This window comes from Myodes glareolus, chromosome 13 (genome assembly GCF_982192425.1).
Source record: "Myodes glareolus chromosome 13, mMyoGla1.1, whole genome shotgun sequence".
Lineage (NCBI taxonomy): Eukaryota > Metazoa > Chordata > Mammalia > Rodentia > Cricetidae > Myodes > Myodes glareolus.
In genome coordinates this window covers 70402425-70426473 of record NC_142038.1, presented here as the reverse complement: position 1 = coordinate 70426473, position 24049 = coordinate 70402425, and the positions used below count along the sequence as shown (strand labels likewise).

The 24049-nt window shown below is 42.6% G+C and overlaps 1 protein-coding gene across 2 annotated transcripts in view; it reads right to left on the bottom strand.

The window, feature by feature from the left end:
* Window positions 1–1835: 1835 nt before the first annotated feature.
* Window positions 1836–24049, bottom strand: part of Cdh2 (cadherin 2) — a 225697-nt gene continuing 203483 nt past the window's right edge. For both annotated transcript variants that reach the window (XM_048447915.3, XM_085700091.2), the window contains exons 15-16: window positions 13457–13621; window positions 1836–3287 (exon numbers count right to left, since the gene is read on the bottom strand). In XM_048447915.3, the coding sequence (XP_048303872.3) occupies window positions 3081–3287; window positions 13457–13621 (372 nt within the window). In that variant the 3' untranslated portion in view covers window positions 1836–3080. The remainder of the gene's footprint in view (window positions 3288–13456; window positions 13622–24049) is intronic.

Here is a 24049-nt window from a genome sequence, read left to right as displayed (position 1 = left end):
TTATATTATATTATATTAATTTTTAAGCCATTTTACAGATCACTTGAAGCTACAACCAGGACTTGACTCCATGACTAATTTCCACAGAAAAGAGAGTAAGGCCTTGGTTAGATCATCTTGAATTCTGCTGCTGGCTTTTAAAAAGCAGCTTCTTTTAGCTAAAAGGCTCATTGAAGTAACACTAAACATTTATAATTTTAGCCATGTTTAATTAACTTCCCTCTGGTTTCTTGAATCATGTAATTCCATCTCCAAGCTTCTAATTTGGAAAAATACTCCCACATGCAGAGGCTTGCACAGGCGTGTTTACTGTGGAATCATTTTTAATCATGAAAAAGGGAAACAAATTAAGAAACGATTCAATAAAACTATTAAGTCCATATTATGGAATTCTATGTAGCAGTTAAAAAGGATGAAGTGGAAATACATAGAGAGTAATATGAAAAAAAGTCCAAGATAATGTGTTAGCAAAATAAGAAAATAACAGAAAAATATGTAGTATGTAACCTCATTTTCATGAATATAAATTAAAATAAAATCTATATGGAAATGTGTATAGAGTAGTTTGGATAACAAGAACCATGCATCACTACTGATTGAATAGAAAAATCCATTTGTAGCAAAAGGAGCCCATCTACTATTCTTTACCAGTTGTCAGGAGCTTGGTTTAGAAATGTTTATATAAAGGGCCGTGTCTGTGGAGGGCATCTGGGAAAAGGAGAATTTTGAGAACTATTAATCACACACACACATAGACACACACACACACACACACACACACACACACACGTGTGTGTTGTTTATCTATCTATTTATTTATGCTTTGAGTCATGGTCTTGCTACTCAGATCTGGCTGGCTTGGACCTTGTTACATAGATCGGGTGGCCTCTAATTTGTGACCTTCTTCTTGTCTTTGCCTCCAGATGCTGGAGCTGCAAGTGTGCGCCACTACAGCCAGGTCGTGAGAAAATTACCTACCTGACAGAAACTGTATACATCTGAATTTGAAAGTCAGTTCAGTTTTCGTTTGGATATACAAAGAGCATGAGGGCACTGTCTATGAATTCACTTTAGACAAAGATGATCCAATTTTGTATGTTTTCATTATGGAAACTCCCAGAGCCTAGCATCTAAAGATCTGAAAAGCAACCAAGAGCCCATTTTACTGTGTGTATACAGTAACTTTCCAGTTAAGAAGAAAAGCAGAGCAGTTATTTAGAGGAGGTGTGTTGTACGTGTCTTCCGACATCTACAGTGTAAGAATTACGTGGTGCTATGACCATGAAGGTAGACAGGAAAATAGTGAGAATTCTTTCAATTCTCATACAGCCCACTTATGAACCATAGTAAGAGATATGGACAGTTTTGTAAAACTTAGCATGGCTGTTTCCTTCTCTGTCCTTCACTGTTGCACACACAACTAAAGAAGAGGTTGAGTTAAAGTCAGGAGCCAATCCTGAGCATTCTTCCCTAAGAACATAGAACAATGGCTGGGTGGGGGGTGTGAGAGACTCCCCAGGTGTCCACTGCTGTTCCCAAGGCCACCCTCTCCACCCACTTCAGTGTAACTAACAGCTTGGGTGGCAACGAAAGGTGAGCTAGCAATTTCAGGTGTTCAATGAAATTCATGAAGTTGTGTTTCTACCACTAGGTTCCTTTTCCAGGCAATCAGGGTCTTTCTTCTACGCAGACACTCCAGGCATTTCCACAGGAAGGAACTGAGAAGAAACACAAAATTTTGCACTGCTGCTTCCACTCCTAGTGACCCCCTGACTCTTGGGGTTTCTGCCACACGCAAAGCAGCTCTGGGAGAAAGAAAAGGTTCAAACCAGTCACCAGATCCAAAGTCAGCATTTTATTCAGAACGCTGGGGTCAGAGGTGTATTGTTTATAATCTGGTACACAACACAGACGCAAAGCCGTCAGGGTCTTTCCAGTTTAAAAGCTTTTTTTTTCTTTTTTCTCTTTTTATTCATTTTTTGTTTGTTTTGTTTTGTTTTTTAAAAACACACACTTGCTAGTGCTGCCAGTACCAGGCCACCCCTTTTTAACTTTTCCTTCCATTTTTTGTGTGTAATTTTTTGGTACAAATTATGTAAAACATTTGTGCTAAGAACTTTTATCCCTCCCCTGAACAAAACGAAACAAAAAAAAGAAAATAATAAAAATTAAAAAAATTAAAAATTAAAAATTGAGTATTGTAACTACAGCTAAACAGTTGAATCAAATGTCACTTTGTTTTGTAAATACTTTATCCATAACGAAAGATATTAACATGCAAAAAACCTGAATCCAAAGTCCAAATAATACATACACATGTTCTGAGTTCTCTGCACTCCTCCATAGTCTATGCTGATAAAACATTATGTACACACACCATTTTTACAGTGAGGTGGAAAAAATACAGGAAATAAAAAAGTGTACATGGATTAAGACCAAAATGTGTCTAACATTCTAGTTTATGAAAAAATTCAATTTTGCTACAAATTGGTGATATGAAAACTCTCTTTATCTGCAACCAGCTGCGTAAGTTTTAAGATTTTAGTGAAAAAAAAAATCTAAAGTCTAAAACTAGAAGTAATGTACATTTTTCCTATCTCATGGTCTCCCCCCCACCCCAGGTAACAAAATCACTCCATGAGTTAATTTTTTTAATCTGTTTGTTTCATTCTGCATCTTAACAAAAGCAAACGCATTGTAACAAAAGGGTGTTGAAGCATGTCACATTTACCTTTCTGCTCCCGCCTCAAAATATTTTGTCTTTTCCTTATTGTTTCAGAAATCAGTACCATTAAAGCCTTAAACAGAAAACTAATTCCAATCTGAAAAAGGTACAAAAAGGCACATAAAATCCCAGTGCTTCTGTACTGTAAAATTCAAGTGTAGCTGAGCGCGGTGTTTCCAGACAGTATCGGATCACTGATATTCCCTGGGAGCCCAAACTGGTTCGCAGCCTACGCCAAAGCCTCCAGCAAGCACGGTGCTAGTGGACTAGAGTTAAAGCCTAGCTTCTGTATGCTTTTTGGGAATATCAGGTGAAACTGTTCGTACTTGTCCAAAAGCCAAGTCCGTCCTGCCGTTCAGTCGTCGCCGCCGCCGTACATGTCGGCCAGCTTCTTGAAGCGGGGTCCCCAGTCATTCAGGTAGTCATAGTCCTGGTCCCCACCGCTACTGGAGGAGTTGAGGGAGCTCAAGGAGCCGGCCGTGGAGCCGCTGCCCTCATAGTCGAAGACCAAGAGGGAGTCATATGGCGGAGCTGTGGGGTCGTTGTCAGCAGCTTTAAGGCCCTAGGTTAGGAGAGAGAGGAAGGAATTACAAGAGGATACCGGCTGGCAGAGCACAAGGTCACCCAAGAGACCTTGGGGGATCACAGCTTGCTCAAAGGTGTCCATTGGCAAGATCACAGCACTTTGAGCACACAGGGGAAAAAAAGGACCTCTAAGTCAGACAATTCTCTTCTTCAAGGAAACAATCCTAAGGGTAGCCATGCCAAAAGAAGGGGGTGGCGACTGGTTGGGGAATATATTTGACAAATGGAAAAAAGGGGTCATTTGTTTGCAGCTCTTAAGAGAAGATGATACATGGAGACCAATGGCTAGGTCAAAAGAAAGTATTTACCAAACTGCAAGTTAAATTCTAACAGGGGAATTACTATGAAAACAACAAAATCATCTAATCACTGAACAAGAACAATACTTTTCTTGGGATAACATGTAATAAATGTGACTGAAAGTCCATGGGATAAGAGCTTTTTGGAAAGAATACTTTAACTATTAGTAGATCAGGGACTATGAAACAAACGCAAAGGTCCTTGTGATACAAGAACCGGGAGAGGGATTTTTGTCAATTAGCTTGAATACAGCTGGGCAGAGGTAGCACACATCTTTAATCTCAGCAATTGGGAAGCAGGGGCAGGCAGATCTTTGTGAATTCAAGATCAGCTTGGTCTACACAGCCAGTTTCAGGACAGACAGTTCTACACAGAGAAACACTGTCCCCAAAGAGAGAGAGAGAGAGAGAGAGAGAGAGAGAGAGAGAGGGAGGGAGGGAGAGGAAGGGAGGAAAGGACGGAGGGAGGGAGAGGGTGAAGGAGGGAGGGAGGATATTGAATACAAACTTTATGTGCATCAAAGAAGGCATATATAGGAGAACCAAGTGGCCCTTGGCCCATTATCTGCTTACAATGTATTTTATAAGGCATGAATACACCAGAAAGCTCATGACAAATATCAGCACTATGGAATCTAGGCAAATGGCAGGAAATTTTGGAAGGCTATCGACGGATAAATGAAGGAAGGCCAGATGCGTCACCACACTACACAGAGCATCTATTAAAGCACCATTTTAATAGGAACATAAAATGTGGAGTCAACTGATATGGTGTGAAAAGACAGGGTAGATTCTCAGTATGCTGTTTATAGCACCATAGAGTCACCTGGAGATAATCACAAAACTAAGGCAGTCTCAGAAAGACAAATGTGTATTTTCTGTAATTTGTGGTTCTTAGACTTCGTGCATGTATACAAAACTGTGCGGTGTGTGTGTGTCTTTACACACAAACACATTCATGGTATGAAAGTAGAAGTGATTCGGTGGAGAAAGACAAAGACCAATGGGCAAGGAGAGAGTGAAAAATGTGTGGGTGAGGGGTATGGAAGTAATATGCCCAATGCATAACATAGACTTGTATGAATTGTCTTAAGTAAGGCACTCCCACATACAATGATTACATATAAAGAAAATTAGGATTTTTTTCAATAAAAAATAGGGTGACTTCTAGATTTCATAGGCCATAGAAAAGCTATAACTTGATACTTGTACATAATATAAATATTAGGGAGGGGAAGAAATTTTGTCTATATATATGTGTGTGTGTGTGTGTTAAAAATAAAGAACACAAAAATAAGGAAGCAATTAGTATCCACATTCTTAACTCTTGGAATCAGGTGCTTTTAAATATGCAGTTAAAGTATCTACAGCTAATTGTTAATTATGCACCACAAAACATTAAAAAAAGAAACCAGCCTTAGGTCTTTGGGGATTTTCTCAGTTCCATTCTGATGCTCCACAACACGGCAAGAACAGTTGTTTTCAAGCAATTACTGTTTGCCTACAGCTTGGGCTCAGCAGAAACTGATGGGCACCTAAGGTGTGGAGACTTGTCATGGACTTTCTTCCTTGAGAGATCAATCTTTAAATATTCTCATGTTCTCATGTTTTCTGAGTACATATTAACTTATGGATGTGTGATCGGGAGTTAACAGTCAACTGGAAGATGGTGATCCTCTGGGCATGTGGGGAAATGATCTAGTTGCAGTAACTGAGGTTGAGGACATGTCTGCTGTGGGTGGCACCATTCCTTACCAGGAATCCTGGATTGTATAAGCAGAGAGGGAGGGACCTGAGGAGCATGTACTGGTCCTTTCTCTGCTGGCTGACTGGGGTGGATCACCCTGTGTTCCCTTTCCTCCCATGGTGATGGCCTTCAACTGTGAGCCCCAAGAGGTCCTTTCTTCCTTGAAATGCTTCTGTCAGGATATTTTGCCACAACAAGCAGAAATGGAACTTTGAAACCCCCACTTTTTTTGTAAATAAGCATGTTCAATTCTTACAAGTTTACCAATAAGGAATAAAGAAGAATCAGGAAAGTTAAGATCAGAGTCAGTATGCTATAGTGTTTCAGAGGTCAGACCAGAGTCAACACCTCAACTTTCACCAGCATTCACCTTGAGTCCCCACCATCGACTTACGTGGAGCTGTAACAAGGTGAAGAGCAAAGAGACATGGGGTTCAAGTGTTCACCAGTGTCGGTCACAGAAAACTCAATGAGTACCAGTCAATATTTTAATGGTTAGTTTTAAAGAAAAAAGAAAATCCTGCATTGACATTTGAAGTAAAAGTTAAGAGAAGCTATTTTAAGAAATAAAACAGCAGCTGCTAGACTCCCATCAAAAAAACCAGAGCCAGAGCCTCCCAACTCTCCCACAGCCAAGAATTTCTTACCAACAACCCTAACCATTTATAATTAGGCTCAACTTTCCCCCATATCATGTTATACTACTTCTACCCCAGAAAGGGCTGTTAAAGAAAAATTTAAAAGTCTTCAGCAAACCACTTCAATATGTAAAACAAAACTAATTCTGGACGAGACTTCACTTCTCTTATTTTTAGAAAAAGCTACGGTGCAGTTCTAAGACTGAGAACAACAACCCACACTTTCTCAGGATCCCTGTCTCCTTTCTGTGGCAGAGTAGGTTGCTGTCCTCAGTGATCCCCAGGGGAGCACACGCCCAAGATGCCACAGGGGCCTCTCGAGAGGTCACCCAGCTGTCGGACTTGGTTGTGGCCAGTGCTGTGAGGAGCAGGAAGAAGAGAGGCCACTTGAAGGGTTCTGAGGTGCTGCTGAGAGTTCTTTCTCTGGTCAGTCAGGAGGGCAGTCTGTCACATGTGCAGGTTTCCTTTCCCCAGAGCTTGCAATAAAAACTCTGCGTGACTAAGGAAAGAGTGCCACCAATGGGCTTGGAACTTGCGTGAGAACTGCAGCCATCACTACCACAAGTTAGCAACAGCTATTTGTTACTGCAGCCCCAGCCCTTGAAAAGCCAAAGAATTCACATTCATTTACTTTGTGTTGTCAATGGAAGACACACGGTTTGGGTTTCTGTGATTCTAAAGCATTGGGGACCTGGATGTGAACAAGCTAGATTCAGCGACTGCCCTTTTGGGGCTCACAGTCACTCAGTATCACCTCGTTATCTCTCCTTTTCCTAAGAAATTGACCAACTACAGTTAGAGTTACTAAATGAATCTTTTAGTTCAGCACCATCTAGTTTTGGTCTACACATGAAATAGACCCCGGAAGGAAAAATCAAAAAGCTTCATGGAAATTCCTAGTACAAAGGATTTTCTAAAAACAAGTACTAAGATACTTTTCTGAAAAGATGAGTTGGAGATGCCACACAGTTGGTAGAATGTTGCCCAGCATGGAAGAAGCACTGTGTTTGTTTCCCAAGACTGCCTTAACTAGGCATTGGGGTGCCCATCTGTAATCATAGCACCCCACTGAAAGAGGTAGTAGGAAGGAGTGTTTAAGGTTATTCTTGAAATAGTTGCAGAGCCAGTTCAAGGTGTTCAAGGCCACTCTGTGTTATATAATACCCTATCTTAAAAGAGTCAATGGGCAGGATGGCAGAGCTTCAAGGTCACCTGGATTGAGGGGTTGAAAAGTGATGACAGAGATCTCTGTGTCCAAGTGACTCACGCTGCAACCCTCTGGTCCGCACTGGTATGTCGGGAGACTCTGAGACTCTTCAGCAAACGTCTTGACACATTTCAACTCCTGTGTTGGTCTTCTGACCACTATGGTAGTTTGAATTTGCTTTGTTTGCTTTTATAGAGGAGTTAAGGCCCTGGCTTGCTTAGTGAGTCTGCTGTGCAGAGTTGGGCATAGTGTCATGAAGGGTGACATCACTGAGCTGAAGGAATTCTTGGGGAAGCTCTGTCCAGGTAGGGGTCAGGAACTTTAAGCCCTTGTTACATGCATAGGATTGGTTTGCCCTTCAGAACAGAGTGAACCATTTCGAAATGAGGCACTTCCTCAAAGGATCACAGACAAGCTGAGAATCAGGCAATTATAGCCCTGTGGTCAAAGACTGCAGAATAAATCTGGGGGAGCGGTCTCCTGGATTCCTTTATTCTCGGATATGGACCCTTGTCACTTGACCTATGAAGGACTGTTACTAAATTTACAACCAACCACGTGTTTCTCCAGGCCTGACTCAATGCAGAAGAGTACGCTTGGCTCCTTGGTTCTCCTTTTATGGATCAGACCTGGAGCTCTGGATAAATTTATCTGGGTGCTTTATCAGTTTTCTTCAGTCTCAGGTCCTCTGCAGAGTACAAGCTGTGGCGACTTCTTGCTGCGCTTGTATTTATAGGCTGTGGACCCTAAGCTTTTGGGGTGGTGACTGACTTTGATGGGAACTAGAAAGGCACTCTGCAGAGAGGAACACAAGAGGGATGGAAGGAGAAAGAGCCGCTCGTCTCCTGACATCGGCTTCTGTAGTCTTTGTGCCATAGCTTTGCCTCGGCTCCCCATGTCCTGCCTGCAGCAGAGCGACAGGGACATCTTGCTGTTCCTCTCATCTCAGAACTCCAGCTCCTTCCCTGGGATGACTCTCACAAATGTGGTATCATTCCCTGTATGCAAGGCCTTCAACATGCTTTGTAAGGCCTGCATACCCAAGGAACAGGTTCACCCGGGCTGTGAAAGACAGTCTTCAACAGAGGTGCACAGGCACCTAGTGAAAAGAAAAGCAATTGCCTTTATTTAAGAAAATCAAACTTAAAATTGATTAACAGTTTAAGTCAATAATAGAAGAGAGACGCTGAGATAGAAGAGTAAGATGGTGCTTTGCCAAACCTGACTGACGGCTGGATACAAAGCCCTACGGAGAAACCCTGTATGACCCTGGCTCTTTGCCCTAGCCTCAACCTGAACACCCACAACTGAATTAAACACCAGTTCCCCAAACCCTCAGTGCACAGCTTCTGTTTACATATTCATTTCCTTCTAGCTGCAATGTGATTGTAATGTTTCTCAACATATTTTTATGATTAATATACCTTATCCATTTAGCAAACCATCTATCTACTCACCCGTCCAACCATCCACCCGCCCACCCACGCATCCCTTCATCCCTCCATCCACCCACTCATTCAGGCATTAGCCCACTGCAAATGTTGCTTTTGCTGTTGAACCACCCCCCTCCAGCTATGGTCACACCTGTGGTTGCTCCAGTCACCTCTTGCATCACCTTGTTTGAATCACCTCAGAGTGTGAGCCCCTTCCTCCCAAGGCTATTTTGCACTCACATCCTCCTGGTCAGGACAATGTCTGCGTTCTGGCTTCCCTTCTACAAGAGATCTTTTCCCCCAATGCTCCAGACTTATATAAGTTAACATACTAGTATGCCATTTTATATTATATATCAAAGCTAACATTAGTAACCTCTTTGGTTATAGAGAGTTTAAGATGCTATTACTTTTATAAAGAAACAATTTAATTTTTTATTTCAATTAAAAGATCATTGAAAATCTTTTATTCATAAAAAAGTTGTCTGAAATAATCATTACTGCATCTCTAACAATACAGAGACACATACTATGCCAAGCATTTTACACATGTTGTCTATTTGTTGTTGTTGTTGTTTTGTTTTTTGAGACAAGGTTTCTCTGTGTAGCTCTGGTTGTCCTGGAACTTGTTCTTTAGACCAGGCTGGCCTCAAACTCACAGAGATCTGCCTGTGTCTGCCTCCTGAGTGCTGAGATTAAAGGCACCCGCCATCACATCCATCCACACATGCCACCTTTTTAAGATCCCATTACAACCTTAACAGAAGGCTGTATTTTATTTCCGGCTTACAAAAAAGACAATTGGAAACCCAGAGATGAACGTCAAGGGCCTCGAACTTGCACAAAGTCCCAGTTCTGAGAGGTGAGCCGGATTTGAACTCAGACAAGCCTCACAGTCCTCTTGAAATGAAACGACGTGCTTTAAAGCTGACAAACTGAATGTAATTAACAAGAGAAAGAAGCAGTCTTAAGCTTTGGTAGTTACAACGAAATCTCCTACAAAGCTCTTCTGGATGTTGTAAGCAATGTTAAGTCAGAAGTCAGTCCTCTCACAGAAGGGCATACATGATTTTAATTTCTCTCAGATAAGGGCATGTGTGATTAATGCAGTTATTGGAGATATGCTAATATCTACTAAGGAGCTAAGATTAAATGAATTTATTTCACTATTCTCACCTTCTGAAGGTCATGCTTAAAAATGCAAACAGAATGAAATTCTAACTAAAATCCAGAAACAGGTGTCTTGCTCTACTCTACCTGCTTGACTAGAAATGAGTTTACTTGTGAGATTCAAGGCAACACTCATTCATTATTTAAATAAACAAGCTGGAGAATGTTCTCGTGAGCGTCCCTATTCCTTATATCTTTAAAAGCGCTCCAATTATAATCACCGCTATATTATTCTTCCTTTGGAACATTTGGTCCTCTGCTAAATCAAATAAGACCCGGAGATAAATAAATTTGTATGTATTTGCAATGTTTTCACAAAGTGTACTGGAGTTCTTTCCAGGTGCCTTCAAATGTTTCAAAATACATGTATTTATTTTTGTTTGCTAAGTTAATGAAAGATATTGAGCAAGTCTTAATGGCTCCTGGGATGGAAGAATCCGCATGGTGCTTCTGAAGATTGTGTAACTTCTAGAGAGTATTAATCTCTTTTCTTTTGCGCAAAGAATCAACTATCATATCCTGCTACTCTCTTGTGTTCTTTTTGAGATGCTTTAATCTGCTTGGGACTTCCTCCTGCCTCTAATTGTAGGACTGCTTTGTTGCTATTATTTTGTTTTTTTAAAGATGAGGTGTCCTTTAGCTAACTATGGCTGACATGGAAACCATTATGTAGACAAGAATGACCTTGAACTGACGCTCCTGCCTCTGCTGAGTGTTGGGACTAAAGGTGTACGCCTCCACAGATAGCTCACGCGATGCTGGGGATTGAACCCAGGGCTTTGCGCAAGCTACAGCTACACTCACTTCCCTGGTCCTCGGACACTTCAAGGCTTGTTTGTGGTCCCCTTTATAATTCCTGTATGTTGAGATAACACTCAGCTTCATGGATTTGCTGCTATTTTGAAAATGACTACAAGTGTCATTGATCCTTTTATTCATTCACTAACCAAAGTATCTGCTCTACCCCATCCAGCCACACCCAGGAAAAAGAACCCATTTCCTTGGCCACAGAAGACCTCAGAGGGAAGATGAATGGAACCACAGATGGTTTCTAATGATGGGGGTAAGCCCCAGGTAGGGTCGGGTGACACTGGACAGCACCTGTCTCTGCTCTGTGTCCTGATCCTTTCTGGTGTGGCAAGCAAAAGTGAGTTTGAGTCTGGAAGAACAAAATCCAATTACAAGCAGGGGCGCAAAGCACAAATGAAGCCACCTTCAATGGTCTGCAATACGCAGGCTGGCGAGGGACCGAGGATGAAGCTCGAACAAGTATAGCCCTGGCACGGGGGGCCGTCTGTGCATGCTGAGTATAACTTCACTATTGAACAGAGGCTCCGTGACTGAGGACGGATGGAGTCGTGTCCCCACCAACACATTGACAAGATTGTAAGTGAAAACACACCTAATACATCGAAAGTACTGAACACCACAGAGCAGCCACATAGAGCAAGAAATAGCCCTTGCTCTAGAGAACTCATATACTCAGGTGAGAGACGAAAATATTGACAGTTGCACCCTCAAATGGAAGAGAGGATATCGACGTTCACACTCTCCAATGGCAGAGAGAATATTTACAGTCACAGTCCAGGCGGTGGGGAGGATTGTGTGAGGAGAAGCATCACTTGGTCTTTCCAGACATCAAGGACAGTTTCAGAGACGAGGTGTGTGTACTGGGTTCTCATGGCTACAGAAAACTTGCAGATCGAGAAAGTGTGAGTTTTTCCTGTTCAAAAGGGCCATCCTTTGGGGACTGCAAGGACCTTAGGATTGCAGTTTAAGAAAAACTCGGGGAATGAAGGAAGGTGCAGGAATCAGGCCATGATTAGCCTTATAACTGCACTTAGGGCTTGGTTTTTATTTCTAAGAGAAGAATATTAGGGCTGGAACTGACTCCCACAGTGAACTGCACCACAGGGCCCTGCAGAAGCTCCTAAGGTTTGAATGCCACTCATCAAAACTCTTAATTGCAAGAAAATATAGTTCTCACACCTGTAATTCTAAAATTCATTGTGTCTTAAAACTCAATAGCCAAGAGGATAATTCAATGTTTTTTTCAGAACAATATACAACAAATACAGACACAGGCCCATTGGGTACTCTTACATAAATAAAAATCTCTAATGTTATCCATAAGCCCCTGCAACTGTTTCTAAGCAGAGTGTGTAAGAACAGGGCAAGTCGGAACACAGATTACAGAAAAAAGGAGATAGTAGCTTTCCTCTCTTCCCTTCTATATGGTCTTAATGGATATCCGCCACAAATTAACCTCTTACTTCCTCAACAGAAGCCAACATGTTTGGAAAACAGCCTATTTACATTAGGAACACACAGCAATGGAAAGTCACAGACGCTGAGAAATACTCCAACTCTGCTTTAAAACTCTGTTAAATAAATTATTATTCTTACACTTTATTTAGTGTGTGTGTATGTGTTCATGCACACGCATGTGTGTGTGCTCACGTGCATACCACTGTGTCCATGTGGATGCGAGAGCACACTTGTCATCCACGTGGATCCCCGGGATCAAACGCAGATCATCAGATGGTGGAATGTGCCTTTATACACTCATCAAGATTGCCAGCCCTTATTTCAAAACTTACTATATATGGAACTTTACAGTAGACCACTAACATTTATATATTGCACAGCGATGTCAATAAAGCCCATGAAACAAGAGGCTCATGTTGTGGAATATTACCTCAACTAGGCGAAGATGCACTACATCTTTTTAGTATACATTTGTTTAATTATGTAAAAATGTGTTGTTTGCTGCCTAAGGTACCAAACTGGATGAAATAAAAAGTTGGATGACCAGTGGCTAGACAGAGGAGGGATAGGTAGGGCTGATGGGCAGAGAGAATACGGAGGAGAAGGAATCTAGGCCCAAAAGAGAAAGAAAGGGAAAGAACTAGGGAGACATGGCGGGCCAGCAAGTCAGTCAGGCAGTCACCAGCCAGCCAGACAAGGAGTAGGACATACAGAATGAAAGAAAGGTAAAAATGCCCAAGGCAAAACGTAATGATATTTTAATGAATTATACTCCATAGCTGTGTCCTAAATGTGCATCTCAGAGACCTAATCTTAAGAATACAATAAAATGTTCTACAAGAAAGTGAGTGATTTTCTTCAACAGTGTAGTTATTGGGCAGTTGCTAATGCTCCTACATATAACCTGATGGGGAAGCTCAGCTAATCACATCTGGCTAGGGTGTGGCCTCCTGGAGCCCAGGTAGATAAACAGGAGTAGATAGGTGCGTGCGCTCTCTATACAGTGCTCGCCGGCCCATTTGGACTTTGGACCATCCACTCTGGTAGCGTGAGTTTCCCCATTTTTCAATTATTAAATTATATCTGTTGTTTTGAGATGGTCTGATTATTTAGCGTACCGATCGAATACGCCAACACTTACAATAACCCCTGATTCATGCTCATGCAACCAACCCTAATTAAATACTTGGGGTCATCACAAAGAAAAACATGAAAGTAGAAGTTGGGAGTGGGAGTGTGTGGAGGTCACGAGATGTAATGGGTTGAATAAGCAATACACATTATACATGTGCATGAAATACCATAAAGAAACTGATTCTGTATAGCTAACATATGTTAACGCGTTAATGAAATGAAATTTAAAAAAGAAAGCGAGTCTCTGCACCTCATTAATGAAGTCCCCAATGTCCCCAGGGTGTGGGGCTGCAGATCGGACTGGATACTGTGGCTCGGCATGGATGGGCCTCTCATCTAGCCGTCTGATTCCCACAGGCTTGATGGCGTCAGGCTCTACTGTGTCTGGCTGCTGGAGCTGGCTCAGGTCGTAGTCCTGCAAGGGAGGGAACCAGAAACCATGGGAGATGAACACCAAGAAGATTACAACCTTTGTTTTTAAACACATCCTCGGAATGCATGGAAATGAGTGCAATTTAACATAATGGAAAAGTTGCCACTAGGAGTTTTTCATGTTATGATTAAATATTTCTTTCACACAGCTCTTTCTTCTGTGTTTTCCATTTCTGCAGTCTGCGCTCCATCTGTTTTAGAGCGCTCCTCATCAGCTCCCAATGGGAAACAGCAGTGACGAGGTCTCACTACAACATAACTAAGAATCCAACTCCAACATGCCCTGTGGGAGCAAAGCATCAATGTCTCCAACATGGGTTGCATTTCTCTGCTCTCCGAGGAAGGCACTGGTGCATCAAGGTTGAAACCCAACCTTCCATCCCTCCCTTCCTTCTAGAGTCTTGAATTTCTTAGCCATAAATTATGGTCCGTGGATCAGTCTGACTTGTGCTCTAGTTTTAGTTAAGAATGGCCTTCAAAATTTCAGAGTTACTTAAAACATCAAACAAGAAAAATAAGCCCCAGTGACTCTCTGTAGCCCACAGAACCAAAATATTTTCCTGTCTTCCTTTTAGGGAAACAGTTTGATCTAGGCCTGCTGGACCAAGATGAGCTTGGATTCCTCTCCATGTAGTCCTGTGGAATGTTCTGGAAAAAAAAAAACAGCCTGTGCTTTTGCAGAGAGGCAGAGTGATGATGTGAAAAGGGTCCTCTGGGCATAGCCTGGGCTCCCCCAACTACTTTCAGTCAACCAGCCACTTGGGCAGGAGTGCACAAGTAAAACAACTATACATTGAAACCAAATCTAATTTCAGTTTGGGCAAACGCTGTATTTTTCATACCTCTACTTCAGTAGTTCATGACCTTTTGGGAGTCATATATCAGGTATCCTGTTTATCAGATATTTACATTACAAGTCATAACAGTAGCAAAATTATAGTTATGAAGTAGTAACAAAGAACTATTATGGTTGGGGTCACCACAACATGAGGAGCTGTGTTAATGGGTCACAGCATTAGGAAGGGTGAGAACCACTGGTCTACATTCTGGTGCTACAAAACTGCAAATCCTGCCTGAGCTTCCCCAAAGTGCATAACCATTCAAAACTGACACTCGCAGAAGACACCAACTTCCTAGCATTCCTCTCGGTTCAGCCTGCATTGCTCTGTCTAAACTCAGCTCAAATGCTTTCGAGGTTTCTCCACCGTGGGTCTGATTTATTCAGAACTCAAACAGTGACTATGTCTGGCAGTGTGCCAGGTGCTGTACATATGTCTGCTCATTTAATCTTTTTAACACATTTTATCATCTCCCTTTAAGATAGGAAGATGTGGAGTGGCAATGAACCCAAGTCACCCACCCATGGTCCTGGAGATACTAGCACACAAAACAGGCTTGGACTGTGGATGTGTGAGACGCCACAGCCTGGCTCCTTGCACAGCCTACGGCAGTGAGTCAAGCCCAAGCTACAAGAATGGTCTTAAAGAGAGATGAGCTGCGTAGATGGTCTGGACAAAGAAAGGAAAGCCAAGGGCAACTCAAGTATTCTGGGACACTAAACGAAGTCGAGAAAACCTCATACCCACAGTGTGCCTGTCACTCTGCTAGTCTCTTCATAAAGAATTTCTGCCTCTCTAACTCTTAACCAGCCTATAACGAATGCTTCCTTGCTTCTTTTCTAGATCATGGTTGACTGAGAGACTCTAAGCGGGCTGAGCAGCTTGCTCAAAGTTGCATGGTTAGTAGGGCAGCATGGGAATTAAAACCATGGGTGCCTGTCTTTAATGTGTTGGGTTTTATTATAACACCAGGTTGATGGAGAAGCACTTCATACAACTTTACTCCCTCTGAGTAGTTATTTACCTAGTTTGATGCAGCCTGGTGTGTAATGACCCTAGGGTAGGTGTATGGAAAAGTCACCTGGACCAGGATGTGTCAGGTGGTGTACAGGGAAGGGCAAGCCAGAGAGGGGCCCAAAGGGCAAGCCAGGAAAGGCACAAATTCTGAATACCACTAGTGCTGAAAAGACCCCGTTGGACAACTGGCTTTAGGTTTGAACCTGGATCTACATGTGGGCCAGAGAGACATCGCTCTGGAGGGAGAACCAGCAGCATGGACAGGGGAAGAAGAGTTAAGTCATCCACACACGGCCAGGAGCAGTCATGTGCTCCAGTTTTAAACTTAGAGACTTTAGGAACTGTAGAGTGTCTTAGAGGCCTAAAGGGACATAACTTGAGAAAATCTTTAAAGCAGTATAAAGAGGGATTTATTTCGAAAAATTTTAAATGCTTTCACAGGAAGAAGGGAGGTTTTCCAGGCCATGTTGAATTGTTCAGCTAGTGAACACAGGAGAGACCCGTGAGGAGAGGGACTCCTCTAAGGAAACTTGTCCTGGAAAGGGAAGTCAAGTGGAAAGGAGATTGTTAGCTAACAAATGTTTCTATCCTCAGCATGAAATCACTCTATTAGAAAGTCTTAATTACAGAAAACAGGGTACTCTTATGTTTAAAGGCTGTCTTTATCAGATGAAACACTCCTTGACACTCATGGATGTACCTGGTGAAACTTCAATGCGACACCAGTGAGAATACAGAGGGTGTGGCCGTCTGATTAAGAATAGCCCCCCCTAGGTTCATAGATTTGAGGAGGTAGTCATTAGGGAATGGCACTACACCACCTGACAGGCATTGAGGTGTGGCCTCATTGGAGGATGATGTCACTTACTGGGGGTGGCTTTGGGGTTTCGAATGCTCAAGCCAGACCCAGTGTCGCTCTCACTCTTTCTGGTGCCTGCGGGTCTGGATCTAGAAGTCTGGGCTCCTCCTACACCATGTCTGCCTGCATAGCCACCATGCCCCGTGCCATGCTCCCCACCATGGACTAAACCTCTAAAACTGTACGCAATCTCCCAACTAAATGTTTTCTTTTCTAAAGTTGCCATGCCCATGATGTCTCTTCACAGCAAGAGAACACTGAGGGAGCCCGGAGGGTTTCTTTTCTAAACCAAACTAAGTAAGCCTGATGGTTTAACACGTCTGATATTCTTCCACTGGACAGAGTCCTCTACCCTGACGGCCTGGCAATGTCCACTGCCTCTTCAGGTGGCGAATACAAGCACATTTCAACTGGCTAGCACCGTTTAAAAAACATTCGATGTGCTGCCAACATTTAGACACAGTTCTGACAGGAACACTGAAAGCTCTATACATGAGGGGGAAAGTTCCCATACTGACAGGGGGACACATTGCAGGCGACAGCAGCTACTCCCTTAGTAGCACTGTGTCCTGGCCATCATCACCCTCCAAAGCACAGCGACACACACATACAGCAGGTTGTTAGTCTGCAGAGTTTTTTGAAGCTCTGGCCTGCTTCTGCAAAAATGAGAGAGCAGAGTTGAGGAGATGGCTCAGTGCGTGAGAACGTGTACTCTGCAAGCATGAGGTCCCGAGTTCAGATCCCCAGCACCCAAATAAATGACTGTACGAAGCTGTCACCGAAGGGCTGGTGTGAGTGCAGGCAGAGACAGGAGGATTTCTGGAACTGATTGGCTTCCTGTCGAGCTTCACGTTCAGTGAAAAACAAAACTGTCTCAAAGGGATAAGAGCAGGACTTGCAAGGTCGTCCACTTACCTCAGCATGTGCACATGCACACACATATTGCTCCCACATAACACACACATGCACACACACACACCATACACATAGACACACACACACACACACACACACACACACACACCCTTTTGTCCAGGTCTAAACCAAGTGTTGGCTGAAAGCAAGCGTTGAATTTAATTGCAGGGATGATGTTCATGCCAGCTATCAAAAGAACAGCTGATTCAAGAGATGTGCCTTGGATCACATTACAGTCCTTGGCAGTAATTCACGTCAGCGAAGGAGAGACAGGACCCCAGGCCCATCCCTGAGAACAGTGCCAGGGTGATTTATCTCCCCACGATGATAGAAACCTGGAATGTTGCTCAGTTATAATGGGATCAAAGAGAATCAGAAAGCCATTGATTTACAGCAAGCTAGAGGCTGGGCTAAGGGAGACTTAAGAGTGTCTTTGTGTTGGCTTCCTCTGCTCTACGGAGAAAGCAAACTATCAGCATCTGGTGGCAGGGAGCACGTGGTAGGGGGTCAGGGACAGGCTTTGCTCTTGGTGTTGTTCTGTGTCCTATAGCAAAAGTCCTGCCCTGAGGGTTCAACTTTAGACATTTTGATAAAAGCTCATTCTATATGAATTCCCTAAATTATATATCTTTACAATCCCATCATGCTCTCTTTAAACATAAAAATTACAACATGTAGGATAAGAATTAAAATGAGAATTACAGAGACCCCAAATTCAATGCAGGTCTTTGGGGTCTGTGGTTTAAGCCATGCAGGCTGTAAGGAGCAAGCGTTCTTTATCTAGATCCCAGAATTCTGGAGGCTGAATGGCTCTGACACTTGTCTTATGACTGTCAAGTCTTACAATGTGAACTTCTCAAAGAAATTTCATTTTCAAATGGAAGTCAAACAAAACTGTACTTCAACTCATCATTGGGATGCGTGTTAACTGGCAAGAGTCATTAAAAGTAGGCGCGGAGTTGGGGCTTTTGTACTATTTGTGAAATATTAATACTTGCATTAAAGAACTAAAACCTTTTATTTTTTAAGATTTAGAATGCTCTAAGGGTGATTTAATTTTGGGAGAGCTAGTGGGAGGTGAATAGCAGTGGAGGCTAAGGTTCTGGCCTTTGTTAGTAAAATTCCACTGCCTTGTAACAATTTACGGTTGATTCAAATGATGCCAGCACAAATCTACCTGAAGGCATTTGGTTGTGCTAATAAAATAAAATAAAACACAACAACAGAATATATAAAATTTCAGATTTTCAGACAAATATTTTAGGGAAGTAAATTCCAAAAGAATGTATAGAATTTAGCATCTTTGAGGAGGTGATGGAAACATTCATCTGGCATATTCCACAGAGACACAGGAGCACCCACTGACTGCCAAATGCTGTTTTTAGTTCTAAGAAGATGAAAGAAGGAAGTCACCCTTCATCCTGTGATCTGTGAGAAATCATATTAGGTTGTTCCCATATGGCATCTCATATAACCAAATAGAAACTTTTGAGTGGTGCTTTTGCTCAGATTCCATTGATTAGTGAAGCTCGGCAAGACTCCTGTTGGACCAAGGTCACAGTCCACTCTGACTGACTGTAAGAATAAGGCTGCGAGGCAGGGGAACCCTCGGTAAGTAAAGTGTTGCCAAGCAAGAAGGACTGAGTTTCCCTCCCCAGAACTGCATAAAATATTGGGCAGAGCAATGCTGCCTGGAACCCCAGTGCTGGGCGGTGAAGACAGGAAGACGCCTGAGACTTAGTGGCCAATGAGTCTCGTGGAATTAGTGAATTCTTGATTTACTGCGCATCCTCATCTCAAAATCCATGAAGAGAGACACAGGAAGACACGGGATGCTGATATCTGACCTCCTTACACTCTTGAAAACACATGTACTTGTCCTATACATACATGTAAATATGTTCATGCACATATCCCATCCCTTACACACAAATAAAGCTATTAGTTCCCACAAGTGTATGCATATGGAGAAGTTGGAAATTTTCCAAGATCAGGCCATTTGCTTGGTGAAGAATTTTGCCCTTCCCTAGGCCAGGCCTGTTACCAAAGAAAACATATTTTTGTTTGTTTGTTTTGGTTTTATATTTTTTTTAAATTGGAGCAAAGTAGTTTCAAGATGGTAGGACAGACAAAGTAGGTACAGGATGGCCAGACAGACAAACTGACTTTAGGAGGGTAAAACAGACAGACAGACAAGGTACCTTCAGTATGACAAACAAAGTAAACAGTTTGTTTCAGTATCAAGCGACTATGAAAAATAAAGCAAACGTCAAGGTAAAATACTGAAATTCTCAAACTGAAGATGCTGACCATAGTATGGGTGAAGAAATCTCGAGACCAATGTGGAAGGGAAAGGGAGAGTAAATAAACCTGGGTCCTTCCACCGCCCGCAGTACCCAGTATTAAAAGAACTGCAACAGTCCTAAGGTGTTAACGGGTCACCATGCTGTATCTGACTTCTGTGCAATCGTTATGTAGAGGACATAACACCTGATCTTCCTCGGCAAAGCAGTTAGGATGGAGACCATCTACAAACCATGCCAGCAACCAAGGAGAGCCCCCGGCTTCTTAGGTCTCCCCACACCAAAGCTTTTCTAAAGCCCTTTCTGAATTGAGCTGCAAACCTACTAGAGATAAACCAACTCAGCAAATTGAAAAGGCGGTCTCTCCTGTTCACTACGATCTCACTGGGGCCAGCCCGGCGTTTCTCATGGGGAAGGGCTAAGACCCCATTGTAAGGGAATCCATTCACTACTCCCTCTTCCTAGGCTTGCTGCATACACTATCCTGGGAGCTTGTGAGGTATTGTGTTTCCAAAATTTTTAATGAGATGATGCTTCTTTCGTTAAAGCACCAACCATGGCTTTGTGGCAGAAATGGCTTTGGTGAAATTTGTCACAAACTGTCTCTAATAGTGACATCTGGCATATTTTGGGGGAAAGTGGAGTGAAGCAAATGTACAACTTATTTCAACTGGACTCAGAACACACTTTCTCTTGAATCACAAGTGTGGTTATGGACTTCATAGACCATGTATATATGTATACATGTGTGTATGTATGTACACATGCATGTGTATATGCATGTATGTATGTATGCATGCATGCATGAAACTGGGTTTCAGGTAGACCCTCACTGATCTTAAACTAATTTAATTTGTATTTGACACTGACTTTGAACTCACAATCTTTACACTCCACCTCTCAAGTGTTAGCACGATAGACCTGATACCTGGCTCTCATCTATCATCTAGTCTAATGCTCTTTATAAAGATATTTCTTAAATTTGAAAAATGAATTTTCTACAAATGCATGGAATTTCCCATTCTTCTCTGAAATTTGGTCACAGACTTACAGAAATCAATCACTTCTTACCCTCTAAGTCTTATCTCTCTTGAGGAGTAAGTGCTGTCAGTAAAACTGTCTTCTCCTCTATGTCTTCACAACAACCTACAACTTCTTACAAAAAAAATTAAAAATGTCACCACTAAGATAAAGGTCAAAGTAACCTCCTCTCGGCCTTGGAGAAACATAAAAACAGTTAAAGAAAGAGCAGTATTGGCCACGTGGGAAGACAGACTTGAAATCCTTCCCTCCTTTCTATGCACGATCTTGGAATATCTTAAGAAAGACTATTCTATGTTTCACGATGAATTTACACATAAAGTTATTTTGACAAATGAATGCTAGTATCAGTGCTTTTGTTTAGATGCTGGTTCTGTTACAGCTTAGACATGTGACTAGAGTAGATGACAGGCATTTAATTTCTAAATGGAACTTAATACTCAGAATTCAAACTTTGTAGGGAGGGAGAGAATGAGGGAGGGAGTGGGGCAGAGACTGCGAGATTAACCACAAGTCTACAGCAAGTTTTATTAGTCATTGAAAATGCCATAAAAGGCCAGACAGTAAGTATTTCAGGACGGCTGGGCACACACTCTCCTCTAACACCCCTGCCCTGCTGCTGTTGTGCTGTTGTGTGGGTATATGATAGAAACAGAGGGACTTGGCTCTTGGCTGTGCTCCAGAACCAGCAGAGAGTGGAGCTGTATGCTGGCCACACTCTCATCTAGAAATTTTAGCAACATACGGTATCAGTCCTTTGTCCTCCTCTTCTGCTCTCCCCTTCTTTTCCTTCTTTCTTTTCAGACAAATACTGACATTTTTATGACATTCAAATTAGTATTTTCTATTACTAAAATACTGATACATTTCCCTTCCCCAAGTCTAAAATAGTATACTTATGATTAGCCAGAAAAAAATACGTTAAAGTGATTACACAAAATTCTGTGTTCATTCGCATGAAGTGACAGGAACAAAAAGGGAAGAAACATGCAAAGTACATATGTATATTAAAGATACTGAATGAACAGAAGTAGATGGATGTGCTCTGTCCAATCATATCCCACACTGTCCCTAGTCCAGGAATGTGTACCTGGCCATCAGCATGTTGTGAACAGCAGGACAATAGGGACTAACAGTGTTCTGACGAAACTCTCCTCCTGTGAATTCATTTCTGCTTTTAAAATAACTAACATGTGCTAGCACTTGCAGGTGGGTATCCACGGATGGATGACTTGGAGCCTTGTTAGGAGGGAGCTTAGCCAACGATAAAGATGCAGAAAGTGGTCCTCACCGTCGTGTCCAGATCCTGCCATCTGGTAGTTCGCTTACGATACAGAAAGATTTTGTAAGATAATGACTTCAAGGGACCAAATACACCATGGCTAAATAATACATTAGTTCAGCTAGATGGTCAGGTCTGGTTGCCCACAGAGAACCCTGGCACAGCAGATAGAGGGCCTAGATGGGTTTCAAGGGGTTTTCTTGTATCTGTGCCCCATTCCTCTGTCTAGGCAACATGCCTGGATTCCAGATTTTAGTTCTTATCCAAATTGTTTATTCAGACCTCCAGCTTTTAGTAATTTGGTTGGTCAGACTGAGTTGCTGGTTTTTAACTTTGTGTATGTACTCAATTTTGCAAGTCATACTTAAACATTTGATTGGATCTTTCCTTGGCTTTCTCTAGAAACTAACTACCAGTGGCGACCTAGTAAGTCATAGCTACGCCAAGAGCCTTGGCAATCATACACAGGCACACTCACACAAACGTTAGTGTATTGGATCTCCAGAACACTGAATAAGAGCAAGTGTCACAGGCCCGGTCCTAAAACTGGACGAAGCTGCACTGCCTACTTCATAGGCAGGCAAGCAATGCACAGTGACAGACACGGAACAGGCAAGTAGCATTTATACAAGCAGGTATCAGGATCCCATGTGATGAAATAAAAGTTACTAGTGTGTTCAACATGTCTTACTAGCACAAATTCATACTAGGTTGGCAACTGAGGAAGGAGGAAAACTAACATTCTGTGAGGGCCGCCAGAGGCCAAATGTCAAGACGATGGGAATAAACAGTAAGTATGAGAATCCTCTGCTCTTACAGAGCCAGGTTCACTGTTAGGACCGGATGCAGAAGCTCTGCTCAGAGGAAGACCTGAAGGCTGGCAGGGCACAGCACGCACGCGCGTGCGCACACACACACACACACACACACACACACACACACATCAGCCTGGATTTCCAAGATAAGGGGCCTTGAGATGCTTCCTGACGGGCGAAGTTAGACAGGTTGGTCACATGGCACACCAAGGAGCAGAAGGCCAGCTGCAAAAGCACGGGCTGTCAGTTCTCCTGTAGTTCAAAGTGCAACACAGTGGAGTGAGGAGAGGAGAAATGAAGCTCTTGTGATTGCGACAAAACAGCTAACAAAAGCAACATAAAAGTTTATTTTAGCTCAAAGTTAAATGAGCCCTCATGGGCAGGTGCATGCAATGGTTGGCCACCCTGCGTCCACAGTCGGGGAGCAGACAGCAAAGAAGTTGGCACTCAGTGCACTTTCTTCTTTCCATTCAGTTATGACCCCTCTCCTATGAGATGATGGGCCTTCTGTCCTCAACGCAGTCTAGAAACAACTTTATGGATAGGGCAGAAATCTGTAAACAGAAATCTGTGTTTCCATAGTAATTCTAGATGTCACGAAGTTAAAAATCGTTACAGGATTAACAATTAACATGTCTGTTCCTAAAAGTCAGATCCAAAATCAGGGCCATGAAGTCTGCAGGATGAACTCCTGCTGCTGTGGAGACGGTGGGAGTCTACTCAGTACTAACTCAGCAGATCAAATAATTACTTCTGGGTCACTTTGGTCCTTGAGACAGGCGTTACTAAAGGAAGTTCATCATGGCTCCCTGCATGTATCCTGAAATTACATGTGATTCTTCACAAGACTGGGTCTGACAGACAGGACTAATGCTTTCTCATAAGGAAAGCTGGCCTCCAGCTTCATGATGCACTTCGCATATAATGCTCATCTCATTGCATGAGCAGCAGTATCTGCTTCGCCTCCTCCATGTGCAGGGATGCATATCCTCACACCATGTCTGACAGGCCAGATCATGCAAACTGTCATGGGTGGCGTCAAAATGAACCACAGATGACAAGTCAAAGCTTTTCCACACGTAAGTATCTAATCTGCTTTGGTGAAAGCCCACAGCTTTCTCTAAACTCATTTACTACTCTTCCCAGGTACGTGGACCAAAGAATCCCCCCAGGGACTTGTGAAAATAAGTGAAGAGCCACCACTTGTAAGCCTATAACTTTAATTCGTACAAATCATCCTTCAATATGAATGCCATCAGTGATGGCAAATGTGTGGTTAGGCTAGTGCTGGCTGGCTCATGAAAAAATGGCAGTCCTGTGAGCATACGGGGTCCATGAGG